Consider the following 15,273-nt stretch of genomic DNA (forward strand, 5'->3'; position numbering starts at 1 on the left):
AGGGGGGGCAGGGGGAGAGAGAGAGAACAAGAAAATGATAAAGCCAAGAAATTCAGAACAATGTAAACTTAATCCATTTGCACATATGTGCTATAGTATTTTCTTCTTCTTGGTTTTTGGTTAAAATATGTGTACCTTAATATATTACTGCTTGCATTATAAAATGTCTACAGTAAAATAAACTGGATGTACACACAGCCAAATTAATCCTGCTGTTGGAACCTCAGTTTTGGTACCTCCTGAGTTTATGACTAACTTTCTAGTCATAATCTTTTCACATTTAAAATAATAAAACTGTACTCTACATATAATATATAGGATCTTGCATATGGAGATCACTAAGATCTTTACAAGCATTGATTAAGTTTCACAACACTTCTGTGAGTCTGGAAAGTAGAACTTAACTCCAGTTATCTCAACAACTCAAAGCATTGTATCCATAATTCAGAAAACTGAAATTTTAGATGATAGTTTTCATTTTTCTGAAACGCTTACATTTTTTCTGATGTTTCTATTGTGTGTGTGTGTGTGTGTGTGTGTGTATGTCCCTTGAGCTGTCTGGATAATTGGGGTTTACCTCTATTTATTCCCATTTTACTGGTGTGTAAACTGAAGGACAGAGTTGTAGAACTATCTGTGGTAACATACATAATTTGGCTGACTAAGTTACAGAGCTAATCAGAATTTCTTTTATTAAACAAGGAAAAAAATAACTTTTTGTTGAAAAAACATTTTGGGGGTTTTGGCAGGAAAGTTTTTGACAAACTCTCAATTCTTGATGAGTAACCGACACTTTTCAGAAAGAAGTAGTTTTCTTGAAAATCCAATTTTCTGTCAGAAAGCAACCTCGATGGAAATTTTTTGACCAGTCCTAATCAGGAATATGACCAGACCTTCCTCTTCAACCATTAAATCCCAGAGTCTGTCTGTGGGTTGTCCTCCCTGGCTGCGGATGCACTTGGTTCCTTGAATGAAGTATTTTGGAGTGTAGTTCCGAAGTCAAGATATCTTGTTTCTGGAGTGATTGCCCTAGCTTTTGGCAGTACCAAAACGTTGTCTTTTAATAAGTACAATTTGTCTGTGTTAAATGTAGCAATTAGCAGATGTAAATGCAAACAGAGTACACTGTATCCTGTCTTCTCAAATTACCCTGTGCAAGGGATATGCACATGCTTAGATGAGATCAGTTACAGCATCATTAACAAGCTTTCCTTTTTGGTTTCTCACCTATTCTTTTTCTTAACGTTGATTAATTTTTCCAGCTGGCTATTGTACTTGATAGCAAACAAGGAGCTACAGAAACATACGAAAACATTTTCCAAGACCAAATTTGGGACTTTGTATATTAAAATGTCTTGCTAATTAAGGACTGCCACAATGCTACTTTGATATCCCATGTCTACCCTCTGTCAATGATTTTTCCAGCCCCATTTGCTCAATTTATATGTCACAACAAGTTTTCATTTTTTATTGTGCCCATTGTTGCAGGCTGAGGCTAGTCTCTGAAAATAAAGCTGTGTTCATTCTACTTCATATTTCATCGCTGACCATAAAGATTCTCGCACAGATACAGACAGATATCATCTTCCTCTCCAAATGCAAACAGATGGACATCATACCGAAAGGACTGAAGGTAAAAAATCCATTACAATCTACATACCACACAGACTATGCTGACAGCTTGTGCCACACACTCTCAAAGAAACTGCGGAACCACCTGATCGACATCCTCTACGGCAAACAGGGAAAGATTAAGAATGAGCTCTCAAAACTGGATACTCTCATAAAGAACCAACCTTCCACACAAACTTCCTCATGGCTGGACTTTACAAAAACTAGACAAGCCATTTACAAAACACACTTTGATTCTCTACAAAAGAAAAAGGACACTAAGCTATCTAAACTACTATATGCCACAAGGGGCCACAACAATGGTTCCCATAACCCACCCAGCAATATTGTTAATCTATCCAACTATACTCTTAGCCCAGCAGAAGAATCTGTCCTATCTCGGGGCCTCTCCTTTTGCCCCTCCACCCCCACGAACATGATACAGTTCTGTGGTGACCTAGAATCCTATTTTCGACGTCTCAGACTCAAGGAATATTTCCAAAACACCTCTGACCAACATATTAACCCACAGAGACCTTCCTGCCAACACTACAAAAAGAAGGATTCTGGGTGGACTCCTCCTGAAGGTCGAAACAGCAGCCTGGATTTCTACATAGACTGCTTCCGCCGACGTGCACGAGCTGAAATTGTGGAAAAGCAGCATCGCTTACCCCATAACCTCAGCCATGCAGAACACAGTGCCATCCACAGCCTCAGAAACAACTCTGACATCATAATCAAAAAGGCTGACAAAGGAGGTGCTGTCGTCATCATGAATAGGTCAGAGTATGAATAAGAGGCTACTAGGCAGCTCTCCAACACCACTTTCTACAAGCCATTACCCTCTGATCCCACTGAGAGTTACCAAAAGAAACTACAGCATTTGCTCAAGAAACTCCCTGAAAAAGCACAAGAACAAATCCGCACAGACACACCCCTGGAGCCCCGACCTGGGGTATTCTATCTGCTACCCAAGATCCATAAACCTGGAAATCCTGGACGCCCCATCATCTCAGGTATTGGCACCCTGACAGCAGGATTGTCTGGCTATGTAGACTCCCTCCTCAGGCCCTTCGTTACCAGCACTCCCAGCTATCTTCGAGACATCACTGACTTCCTGAGGAAACTACAGTCCATTGGTGATCTTCCTAAAAACACCATCCTAGCCACTATGGATGTAGAAGCCCTCTACACCAACATTCCACACAAAGATGGACTACAAGCCATCAGGAACAGTATCCCCGATACTGTCACGGCTAACCTGGTGGCTGAACTTTGTGACTTTGTCCTGACCCATAACTATTTCACATTTGGTGACAATGTATACCTTCAAATCAGCGGCACTGCGATGGGTACCCGCATGGCCCCACAGTATGCCAACATTTTTATGGCTGACTTAGAACAACGCTTCCTCAGCTCTCGTCCCCTAATGCCCCTACTCTACTTGCGCTACATTGATGACATCTTCATCATCTGGACCCATGAAAAAGAAGCTCTTGAGGAATTCCACCATGATTTCAACAATTTCCATCCCACCATCAACCTCAGCCTGGACCAGTCCTCACAAGAGATCCACTTCCTGGACACTACGGTGCTAATAAGCGATGGTCACATAAACACCACCCTATATCGGAAACCTACTGACCGCGATTCCTACCTACATGCCTCTAGCTTTCATCCAGATCATATCACTCGATCCATTGTCTACAGCCAAGCTCTGCGATATAACCGCATTTGCTCCAACCTCTCAGACAGAGACAAACACCTACAAGATCTCTATCATGCATTCCTACAACTACAATACCCACCTGCTGAAGTGAAGAAACAGATTGACAGAGCCAGAAGAGTACCCAGAAGTCACCTACTACAGGACAGGCCCAACAAAGAAAACAACAGAACGCCACTAGCCAACACCTTCAGCCCCCAACTAAAACGTCTCCAACGCATCATCAAGGATCTACAACCTATCCTGAAGGACGCCCCATCACTCTCACAGATCTTGGGAGACAGACCAGTCCTTGCTTACAGACAGCCCCCCAATCTGAAGCAAATACTCTCCAGCAACCACACACCACACAACAGAACCACTAACCCAGGAACCTATCCTTGCAACAAAGCCCGTTGCCAACTCTGTCCACATATCTATTCAGGGGATACCATCATAGGGCCTAATCACATCAGCCACACTATCAGAGGCTCGTTCACCTGCGCATCTACCAATGTGATATATGCCATCATGTGCCAGCAATGCCCCTCTGCCATGTACATTGGCCAAACTGGACAGTCTCTACGTAAAAGAATGAATGGACACAAATCAGATGTCAAGAATTATAACATTCAAAAACCAGTTGGAGAACACTTCAATCTCTCTGGTCACTCGATCACAGACCTAAGAGTGGCTATACTTCAACAAAAAAGCTTCAAAAACAGACTCCAACGAGAGACTGCTGAATTGGAATTAATTTGCAAACTGGATACAATTAACTTAGGCTTGAATAGAGACTGGGAATGGATGAGTCATTACACAAAGTAAAACTATTTCCCCATGGTATTTCTCCCACCCCACCCCCCACTGTTCCTCTGATATTCTTGTTAACTGCTGGAATTAGCCTACCTTGCTTGTCACCATGAAAGGTTTTCCTCCTTTCCCTCCCTCCCCCCGCTGCTGGTGATGGCTTATCTTAAGTGATCACTCTCCTTACAGTGTGTATGATAAACCCGTTGTTTCATGTTCTCTGTGTGTGTGTGTATATAAATCTCTCCTCTGTTTTTTCCACCAAATGCATCCGATGAAGTGAGCTGTAGCTCACGAAAGCTTATGCTCTAATAAATTTGTTAGTCTCTAAGGTGCCACAAGTACTCCTTTTTTTTTTTCATAAAGATTCTGGAATTTCTCAGTAGTTTACCATTCTAGGTGATGATGAATGAGGCATAAATGAATACCGCTCTCCTTTCTGCAGCTATATTGGTTCTGCAGTGCTGACAGTTGTACTGTTTTTTTTGTGGGGTCAGTGAACCAAGCAGATATGACTCAGGGATAAACTCGGGCACAAGCTTGCATGGTGGGGTGGAGGTAGGGGTAGGTACAGTGTGTAGCCACAATGGGAGTTTTGGTGAGGGTTATCCCTCAGAAAGCACAAGTGTTTCCCACGCAGGTCAACAAGCTGCACCACCCCACAAGACTGTTTCATGGGGAGGTGCTATGGCTACAGGTGAATCACCACCTTTCTTGCTCTTTGCAGAGCACAAGAACTGTGGTTGTCCCTTGTCTTTGTGCAAAGTATGTACGGAGGCAAAGGCACTTTGCCCCCTTCCTACTCTATGGCCATGCACCTATGCTAGGGCCAAGGATGGTCTGTCCCATACTTTTCTGTAAGAAAGTTCCATTTGAACAAAGTTACTCTTTGAAAATGTATGTATTGTTGCTGTAGGAAGGAGCAAGATACATACTGGCACTTCCAGAACACACATGGCATACATATTGTTGCATACGATAATTTATGCAATATTCATTACATTTGAGACATGCACAAGATTGTATAAAGACATAAGTGCTAAGAAAACCCTGCAGCAGATTACTGCCTCACAAAATCACTCTTCTGACCACAGCAACGTTAAGATATGAAAGGCAGTCGTGGGTACAAGCATAACCTGCCAGTAATGACTGTAGCGTAGAGTTAGGTATTTGGAATGCTGGTGATGGTATGTTTTCAGTGGACATGGGCTAAAAAGGTGGCTTGGTTTTGGTTTTAGAAAAAACAAACACAGAACTAAGGTTAGTTCAGGTCTGGGCTCCCCCTCCCCTGTACCCCCACCAACCAACCATTAGAATCCAAGAGGAATCAGATAAAAGGTGTGGGTTGTCCCAGCTCTGTACTGAGTGACTTGGATGGTTTGGATTGTGGGTCAACCTGATTGGTAGAGCTGATCATTTAGCATGCTGTTTATTTCACACACACATCGGATGTGCAAATAGCTAGTTAGTTGTCTCTGGAGCCATGTGTGTATGTAAATGCCCAATTTGCGGGAATTGAAGCAATTATTATTATTATATCTTTTTCATGCCAATGTTGATGCATTAGCACTATCATTAGCTGCTGCTTCCATCTGCTCTGTGGTGTTGAGTTTGACTGTTCCACCCTCCCTTTCAAAGGTTCTTCAGGTTTTCCTTGGGTTCCCTCATTTCCTCACTCCTGTTGGTTTTCACTTGACAGCTACATGTGAGAGTGAGTCTGTGTGATGGCATCCAGAGCCCACATCTCATACATCAAGCACTTCCTTCTAATTCTATTGGAAACAAGCTGCTGGTTGGTGTTTTTTCAGATCTCTTTTTTTTGGTGATAAAGTCTCTGTCCAATGCCCTGAATCTTTCATAGGCATTTATTTTCAAAGGCATCTAGTTTTCTATCTAACGTTTAAATAACTCTCCAGTTCTTGTGGCCACATGCTACCACTGAGATTACATTGGAGTTGAAAATTCTCAGTTTTGTTTTTACTGTATATCTTTGATTTCCATGATTGAGTTTAGTGAATGCTAAGATGCCTTTCCTGTCCTTGAGGTCTCTGTTGACTAATATGGTGCTGTCCAGGTAAATGAACAGTTCTACTTTTTTGATATCTTTACCTTCTAATATCATGCTATTCTTGACATATAGATTTCAGGGATGTTTGTTTTGGCATAAATGATTTGGGGCTCTTTTTGGCCTGCTGTTTTTGCCAACGTGTCCGGTTTGTTGTTTGTTCAACATCACAATATCATAGCAAAGGCTAGGTCTTCTAGGCATTTGCAAACTACCCATGCTATGCCAGTATTTGTGTTGCTAATACACTTCTTCATTATCCAGTCGATGGCAGTGTCAAACAACTGTGGAGAAAGAATGCAGCCTTGATTCATTCCAGTGTCCACATTGAATCACTTCAATGTCTTGTTGTTCACTCTTACAGCTCACATTACATTGCTGTATATAGACTTGATGATGATGATGAAGACTTCAGCTGGAATTTCATGAGATGGAGTATTCCACAATGTATGCTTATGCAGGCTGTCAAATGGATTTTGAAAATCCATTAAATTGATAATAAGGGAAGCCTGGCATGCTACACATTCTTCTATGATGATCTTTAGTGTGAATATTTGATCTACGCAGGATCTCTTGGGCCTGAATCCAGCCTGTTCTTCCCTGGGCATTGCATCCCCTGCCTCTCTCATCCTGTGTAGTATCGCACTATAGGTGACTTTCACTGGAACCAAGAATAGTGTGACACCTCTCCAGTTGCTGCAGTTAGTAAGATCATCCTTTTGGAGTATTCTGACATTTATTCCAGGTGTCCAGGGTTACAATGGAGTCTCTTTTTCCCAGACTTCATTGAACAGCTCTGCCAATTTCATTAGGATGGTAGTGTCAAGAGCTTTTAGCATTTCTGCTCTGATTTGATCATCTCTTGCCATTTTGTTTTTTTCAGCTTCTTGACTGCAGCCTGTACTTCTGACATCTCTGTTCGAGCGATGTTGATATCAAGTTGGTCAGGTTCGCGTATTTCATCAGACTCTGGTGCTGAGGTAGGGCTGGGTCTGTTGAGGACTTCTTTCAAATGCTGTGCCCATCTGTTGTTCTGTTCTACCTCAGTTGTAAGAATTTTTCCATCTTTACTTTTTATTGGCCCATTTCCTGTTTTGAAATTTCCACATGGGATTTTAGTCACATGGTAAACAGCTCTGTGATTTCCTATCTTCAACATATGTCTGTGTATCTTTCCTTGCTTTTCACTGCTTTGTCTGCTTTCTTGTACTCTTCCTTGCATTTTTCAAAATTTCATTGGTCTTAGCATTCAGGAGTTTTCTGTTCAGCGCTTCTCTTTTCTCAATAAGACACCACATCTCTTGGCTTATCCAATTCTTGCTCTGTTTACGTTAATATCCAACTATGACTGCTGCAGCTTGAATCTCATTGTCTCTGAGCACTGCCCATTTTTCTTCAGGTCCAGTCGGTGTCACACGTTCTTCTGCCCCTGGCAGTACATCAGCTCTGTCCTTAGTTCAAGGTTGAATTTCTTACAGTACTCTTTTGTTTTCAGCTCTGTGCTGTTGATTTTCTTGGCTGCTTTCTGTTTAAAGTTGATCTGTCTCTCTTTGAATTTCATTTTCGCAATGCAAAGATTCTAGTCGCTGCTGACATCTGCTTCTCGATAAGCCTTTGCCTTTTGGACAGATGACCTGTCTCTTGAGCTGATGCGGATATGATCAGTCGTTTTTTTGTTTTGCTACCTGGTGAATTCCATGTTTCTTTATGTATGTCTTTATGAGAGAACAGGGCGCTTGCAAGAGCTAGGTCGGACACCGAGTACAATTCAATGAGACTCTTGCCATTTTGGTTAATGATCTCTAACCAGGGCTTCCTCACTGCTCTTTCCCTTTTGTGGTTATCACATTCTACGTTAGCATTAAAATTACCTATCACAAGGAGTAAATCCTGTTTTGGTATTCTATCAATCATACTTTGTAGGCAGGTATAGAACCTATCTTTATCCTCATCACTGTGTTCCTCTGTCAGCACATATCACTGTATGATTCACATCATTACGACTCTGGTTTGGAATGTGGCGCATACAGTGGTTAGCTGATAGGTGTTTTTTCCACAGAATATGTCATGGTGAGCATTACTCCCTTTGAGTGTGTGTTGTCATTGTGACTTGAATAAATGAGATCTTTGAAGCGCTTCTTATCCTCGTCTGTCAGTCTGCTGTCACTGATCCCCAGGATTTCAAGTCCATAGTTGTCTATCTGCCTCATAACCTGCAAGATCTTTGCTGTTTGAAACATTGTTCTCACATTCCCGTACCAACTTTGAAATGTTTTCTTGCTCCTGACATTAAACTTTTTGGGGTCTTGGCTTTCAGAGACTGGTTTTTTCTAGGAACCTTCATGCAACATGTGGAGTTGGCAGTACTCTGCCGAGCAGCCATTTTTACCAGAATGGTAGCCTGGTTCCATTTTTATAATGAAAATGACAGAGGGTTTTTGTGTTTTATAAGGCTACATAGTTAGCCTTGTGCTCCATCCTCCCCATTTTACCTGGCTTGGGACCAGCAGCCACATCAAAGTGCAGCAGGTGGGGTTAATTGTAGCAATGGTGCATGAAAATTAGGTGTATAATTGCATGCGTTTTTGTGTGTGACTGTAGGGCTTCTCTGCCTGTTATCAAATTAGGTTGTTATACCGGTAAATCCCATTAGTCAATCAACCCGCTATGTTCCCTCACACATGCAGCAGAAGAAAAATTGCAAATGTGTTGTCCCTGTAACTTCCTAACAGTTACTTAGTGGAGCAACTGTTCACAAGTTGATTAGTAGGAAGTGTTTAATAGAAAAGGAAGAAGGTGCAAAATTTTCAGAGATGATATGTAAGGAAAAGTGACTTTATTTTATTATTTTATTTTAAAAATTTGTTCTAAATGGACAAATAACAAAACACCCTGACGATCTCCTATATTTTATTATTTTCAGGAGACCAAAATCAACTGTGTCCGACTGGCGACAAAAGGTATGTGAGACTCTTCCTCCGGGTTGCAAGCTTATGCCAATATGGTAAAAGCTACAATGGTGACACAACTTAATTACAATCATCACTCAAATAGTGGGCCTCATTTAAAGTAGGTGTGGATTGTCCAGGAAAAAAGCCAGTTTCCAAAACCACTTTTCTGTCTGATCGAGTTAGCCTCCTACAATAGGAGTGTAGCTGCAGCAGCACGGGCAGTGGCTTGGGCTAACTGCCTGAGTGCAAAGGTCCTTGCCATGTACTTAGGTAGTTAGCCCTAGTTGCCCCAGTGATGCTGCGACCACACTGCTATTTTTAGCATGCTAACTCGATCAGAGCTAGCACGTGTAGGTCTACCCAAGCTGGGATTTACTCCTCCCACCTGTTTGTTAGATGTACCCACAGAGTCACTTTGGGGGGGTTTCTCTGCCAACATCTGGTGTGGTAAACAGCTTGTGTCACCATTGTAAACCCAAAGAGGATGAGCCATTTCCCCCTCCTTTACTTGTGGCTCTGCTGTTGTGTAATGTCCCCTACCCCTTCCTGTTGCTTTCCTCTGTAGAGCTTCCTCATCAAACCATCATCTTAATTCCTATCTCTGGGTTCCAAACATTCTGTGTGTTTCAAAATCTCCCTCCTCCTTACCCCGTCACTTTATCTAAACCTTGAGTTAGACGTCCATTTCAGATCATTCTCTTGGCTTTCTGGTGGTAGAAGGAGGTTTGGATGAGAGAGGGAGATAGGGACAGGTGAAAGAAGTTTGGGTAGAACAAGAAACTGCACATACTTTTTCCCCAAAAAAGTGACTGGGGTGTCTTCTGAGGTTTAGAAAAATCTAGATAACTTCATTTTCAAAAGCCATAATTACATTCTTTCATCTCTGTAGTTCCTAGTTCTGGTACTGGATGTGGAAGTGCTGCATTACTGTGTTTATGGTCCAGCCAAAAGCGGGGAATAACACACACCTTGCAAGGAAGCAAGAATTCCTGTTCTTATAACTTCTCCTGGTTAGGATGGTCTGATTAGGTTTGGATAGTTTGCAATAGGTTTAAATAAGCATTTGAACATTGAGATAATTTTCCAAATGGATCATGTTTTATTAGCCAGTGGGCTATCAAAAGAGCCACTAGCTTATTCATTCTTGAGTGTTTGTACCCTTTTTGGTCGAGAACTCTCGGATCATCTATATTAGTGATCGATATACTAGGGATGGGTAGAGCCACCAAAGACTCTTAAGTCATTGTCTCATGGTAATCACTGTCCTCAGCACTGTTCTTGGTTAGCATGAATGGAGAAGAACAGGAATTTATTAAAGTAATGTATAAGGCAAGTGCTCATTTTCTCACTCGTGAGTACGCGCATGCTTATTCACTCTCAGTGGGCATTACTTTTGATTTACAGGAAAGTGTCTTGTGTCTTCATATCTTCAGGGTTGGGTTTTTTGGCGGGGAGGGTTGGTGTTTTTCTTTTTTTTCTTTTTTGTTACATGTACTTTTCCATATGTGCTTCTTTCTTTCCCCTTTTTTTCTTTTTATTTTGGCATGAAATGCAACTGTACATGTTTGAATGTCTGATCATGAGCTAGGGCACTGGAATAAATATACCTATGGTGTAACTTTATGTCATACTACTTTGGCATATCCAAAGATACAATGTTGACTAGAACACTCAGGGATATGTTGCAGCATCATTAATATTTCCAATGATACAACATCTAGAAATGGCACGTCTGCAAATAGCAGGAAAAAAGGGGGATTGCTCAATGTGGGGGAGTTGAGTATACAGCAAAATATTCCCTGTCTGTGATTTAGAATCTCTCTTGTTTTAAGGTACCCAAATGTCATGAGGCTGTTTCTCTTCCTGGTAGTAACTTTTTACAAGTCAATAGAACCATGCCACTGTACAGCCAGGTTTAAGAAAGGAGTCACGCCCCATGTCTATAAACATATTGCACATCTCTGCTATTAGAGCAATAGCCAGGTGTATTTCCATAACTATAATTACATTGTGATTATGGTCAAAAATTATGCTCTTAGAATGGCGCCATCTTACCTAACGTATCCCATTTTATCTTGAGCATCCTCAGCAAAGCTATCTGCTAATGTGTGACTACAGTGTCTTTATAAGAAGTGTTGTCAGAGGCAGAAAGAGTAAATCTTTCAGATTCCTGCCTGGTCTGGCAGCACTGGCAATTAGAAAGTCCACTTTTGACTTGTGTCATAGAATGACCACACTTTGTTTGGGACCTGGTGAGAGACAATAAATGTGGGACTCTTTAATGTTCTTTTATAGACTCCATTTTTAGTTTATGGGCCTGATCTTACTTACATATGTTTTACCCCAGAGTAATCCCATTGGCTTCAGTTGAGTTACTCCTGATTTACATTGGTGAAAATGAGGTTAGAATCAAGACCACTAACTGTCCTTAAGTCTGGCAGATAGTCTCTTAAACTGTCATTAACATGGCCAGTAAATTTGAATGTCAAAATAATTAAGCAATACGACTTGACAGGTAGTGTGTTACTGGGAGATTATAGCACATTATAGCTGTGAGGCACCAGACAAAAAGCTGAGTAACTTTAATTACTTGAGAATTTCAACAAACCATTCCATAGTCACTGTTTCAGCTGGACGGGAAGGGCATTTGCCTTTAAATTCAATTCTCTCAGAAAATTAGACAACCCTTATTAAATGGTTTTAGTTTAATAAATAAATAAATAAAGGCAGTCAAGATGCTTCACAGCAGACTAGTTTTGCCTAATTCTATTATGGTGTCATTGAAATCTCTTGTTTAGCATAAAGGTGTTCAGATTGGCCCCTCATTTTCATTTAAACTAAGCTCAGTTCATGGATTCTTTACTCAGAAAGAAGGAATTCTCTAGAGCATTAGTTACTAAAAGGCAAAGGCAGCTTGTGAATGGGGGGGTCCACCCCCTCAGCGTCTCACTCACATGCTGTGTTCTGCAGTATGCTCTTCCTGAGTGTGCACAGTGCTCCTTGTTGGGTGAAATTGACCCCAAACAGAGGTCCAATATAAGGCCTGTGCACCCATAATGTCCCAAATGGCTTAAGTGGGACTTAAGTGGTACAAAGGTTTTATGCAAACGCACTGCATAGGGATCAGTTTCACCAGTTAGTGCAATCAGCAGCACATTCTCCAAGATACAACCAGTGGAATTCTACTGTGGAAGGCACAATTTCTAGAGTGCATCTGCCACCATCCCGTCTCTTACTTACAGCACCGTCCGGGGCAAGATTTGGCCCATCAGAATAAGTAGTGGGACAGAGAAAGTTAGACTCCCACTGGGCATTACTGTCAGCCTTTACCATGATATTGGTGATCCATCAGAAAGCTTGGTGCATCTGTCTCATCTCCTGTAGCCATTTCATAATTCACTAATATGTTTCAGCTCACTAATTAATACCATTACCCTTATATATGCATTTATTTGCTTTCAGTGGCGTTGGCCTCAAATCTCTTACCTCAATCATCCATAAATGTCTCTCCACAGACAGGCTACTCCTCTTTTTTAATTGCTGTGTAAAAAAAAAAAAAGAGAGAGAGAGAGAAAATTATAAAGGTGTTAGTCACCTTGGATGATTATTATTAGCATTTAAAAATAAGCTTGAAATTAAACCCCAATTTACCAGCTGTCTGCCACACAGTTTTAATTCAGAGTTTATTTATTCACTTTGCCAGTTAGTTTCCTTGATGGCATTCATTTTATTTTATTTATTTTAATTTGATCCATTCTTTTGAAATTAACTGATCTCCCTCCCCAGCACCCAGTGCATATTTATATTGACACTTTCTTTGAGAAAACTGACACCTCTTCCTGAGAGGAAATGATTACCTCTTTTACTCTCAGAACACAATAAATACATTTCAACACCTAATTGAAACCAAAGCAAAGGGCTTGTTAATGGCTCCTTATCTCTCGATATTAATTTCTTATTTCTTTTAAATGTGAGTTCTTGCAAATTAAAAAAAAATGCAATTTTAATCATTAAGTGGTACATTTTTATTTTTTTTTTCCTTTTTTTTTTCTTGTGCATGCTGCCTGGGAACTGTTTTCCTTGTTCTCAGCAGTACTAGGTAGGCAACAGGTGACCACACGAAACCCGCCCAGCCTCTTGAGCACAGGTGATTATCAGTTCAGGACAAGAAGGTCATTAAAAACTTCAAGGAGTTGAGCAGTTTCTTGATTTGTTGTTTTATATTTTGCATGCATGGGGAGCCAATTTTGAAGTTACTCTGTCATTTAAAGGAGGGTTTTCTCTTACATGCCACTCTTTTGCACAGAGGGTGAAATTCACCACTGTGCAGAGGGCCAGCAGAAGGCCAAAGCAACACTTGTCCTAAAAAAAGCACTCAAGTAGGATGTAAGTGGTGCATTGACTTCATGTTGGCCCTCTCCAGCTGGTGAAGTCACCCTGAGTATACCTGGAGATGTTCTCACACTGCTGCCTGCAATGCACTCAAAGTGACCGTGGCACTTCCTGATGCTGGGTTAATGCACTCACTTTTTACTTTGGTGACCTGAGCTCCATTACTACGTAGTGGGCAAGAAAAAATCAAAGACCCGAGCCTACAAGCAGTGTACCAAACTTCCATTGAAATCAGTGGGAGTTTCACAGCATAGAGCTTTGCAGAATCAAACCCTCAATCTGGTGGTCTTAAACTAGTTCATGTCACAAAAATCATCACAGACAGCCACAGGAGAAGCTCAGAACTTGGCATGTGTTTGGCAGCCTGATTCTGAATGCATTTGCAGAGCTGCATGAAATAAACTTGTACCCTCATGCCAGTGCTGTGTCCAGTGCTATCAGTGTTCTTTTGCACCCAGCAACATTTAATTTTATCCAGAAAGTTTAAATGTGGGGGAGGAGGGGAGTTTCCTTCAACTTAACTTAAAAGATGTGGGATGCAATATACTGGGGTGTAACATGGAGTCGTTTGAGTTGAATGAAATCCTTGTAGGGATGTGTTTCACTTTCAATGCTGTAAGGTCATTCCTAAATTGGCTTCATTCACCTTCCCAAATTAATATTGACTATGCAAGATGGCAGCTCTGAGAAGATTGAACAGGCAGGGTACCAGACTTGGTACCTGAATGCCACCCAGGCTCAGAAGCATGAAGTCCAGAGTGAGGCTCTTCAGTCCTTTTCTAGTGCATCATCAAGCAAAAGGTATTTTGTAATTCAACAGAAGGAGCTGCCTGGGAGAGTTGAGTGCATATCAATCATGAGAGCTCAGAAATGAACCCAAGTTTTGAATGTGACCAATGGAATATTGTGGAAGAAAAATATTTGTTACAAAAATAATGCCAGTAAAAATGGCAATAGAAAGTCAGGGGAAATAAATCCTTCTACCCACATAATCTTGTTTCATGAGAAAACTGTTCCTCTAATAGGTCTTGTTCCTTCAACTTCATTTAAGAGCGTCCCATTGTTTTCTTAAATATATTCTGGTTTGGTAGACAGATAATGTATTCTTTAAACAAATCTAATCCCACATCAAGTCTGTTTGTTATTGCATTTTGTCTTTTGATGCACTTGAATGTTATTTTTTTGACAGGTTTATTCCATCCTGTGCTATTTATTTCAAAAAGCTTCATTGCATTGCTTAGGTTAGATACATGAAAATGTTTTTCCTTAATATGTCTCTCCCTTCCAAAAGTCCTGTAGCACCATAATTAAATGTTAATATCAGCAACACTTAAGTCACTCTTTATTAAAAATATTCCCCACTGGGAAAACAAATCAAGCCTTCTAATATTCAGATGTCCATCTGGCTGGTGAGCATCCTTATTTTCCTCAAATTTGGTAGCTTGATATAACTAAATGGATTTAAAATGTGTATTGTGGAGGGTTCCTGACTCAGTGAGATAATGCACTAACCTTTATTTGTTGGAGAACTCAGTTCAAATGTGGATCAGGTCAGAAATGAAATGAATTAGTGACCTCAGCCCAGTTCTTAGAGGACATCGGTCTTACCCCTGGCACTCCTACACTGCTTGGTGTTATTGTTGGTCTCTAATCAACAAAGGTCCCAAGCTGAAATTGTAGGAACAATGTTGAAGGTCAGGACTGAGATGAATTGGTAGAGTTCTGTTGAGGAACCTAAC

At 40.9% G+C, this 15,273-nt stretch overlaps 1 protein-coding gene across 2 annotated transcripts in view; it reads left to right on the forward strand.

The window, feature by feature from the left end:
- The window catches only part of PTPRT (protein tyrosine phosphatase receptor type T), a 747,520-nt gene that overhangs the window by 591,655 nt on the left and 140,592 nt on the right, over nt 1–15,273 (forward strand). For both annotated transcript variants that reach the window (XM_043495677.1, XM_038369864.2), the window contains exon 13: nt 9,115–9,151. In XM_043495677.1, the coding sequence (XP_043351612.1) occupies nt 9,115–9,151 (37 nt within the window). The remainder of the gene's footprint in view (nt 1–9,114; nt 9,152–15,273) is intronic.

This window comes from Dermochelys coriacea, chromosome 13 (genome assembly GCF_009764565.3).
Source record: "Dermochelys coriacea isolate rDerCor1 chromosome 13, rDerCor1.pri.v4, whole genome shotgun sequence".
In the NCBI taxonomy this organism is placed as follows: domain Eukaryota; kingdom Metazoa; phylum Chordata; order Testudines; family Dermochelyidae; genus Dermochelys; species Dermochelys coriacea.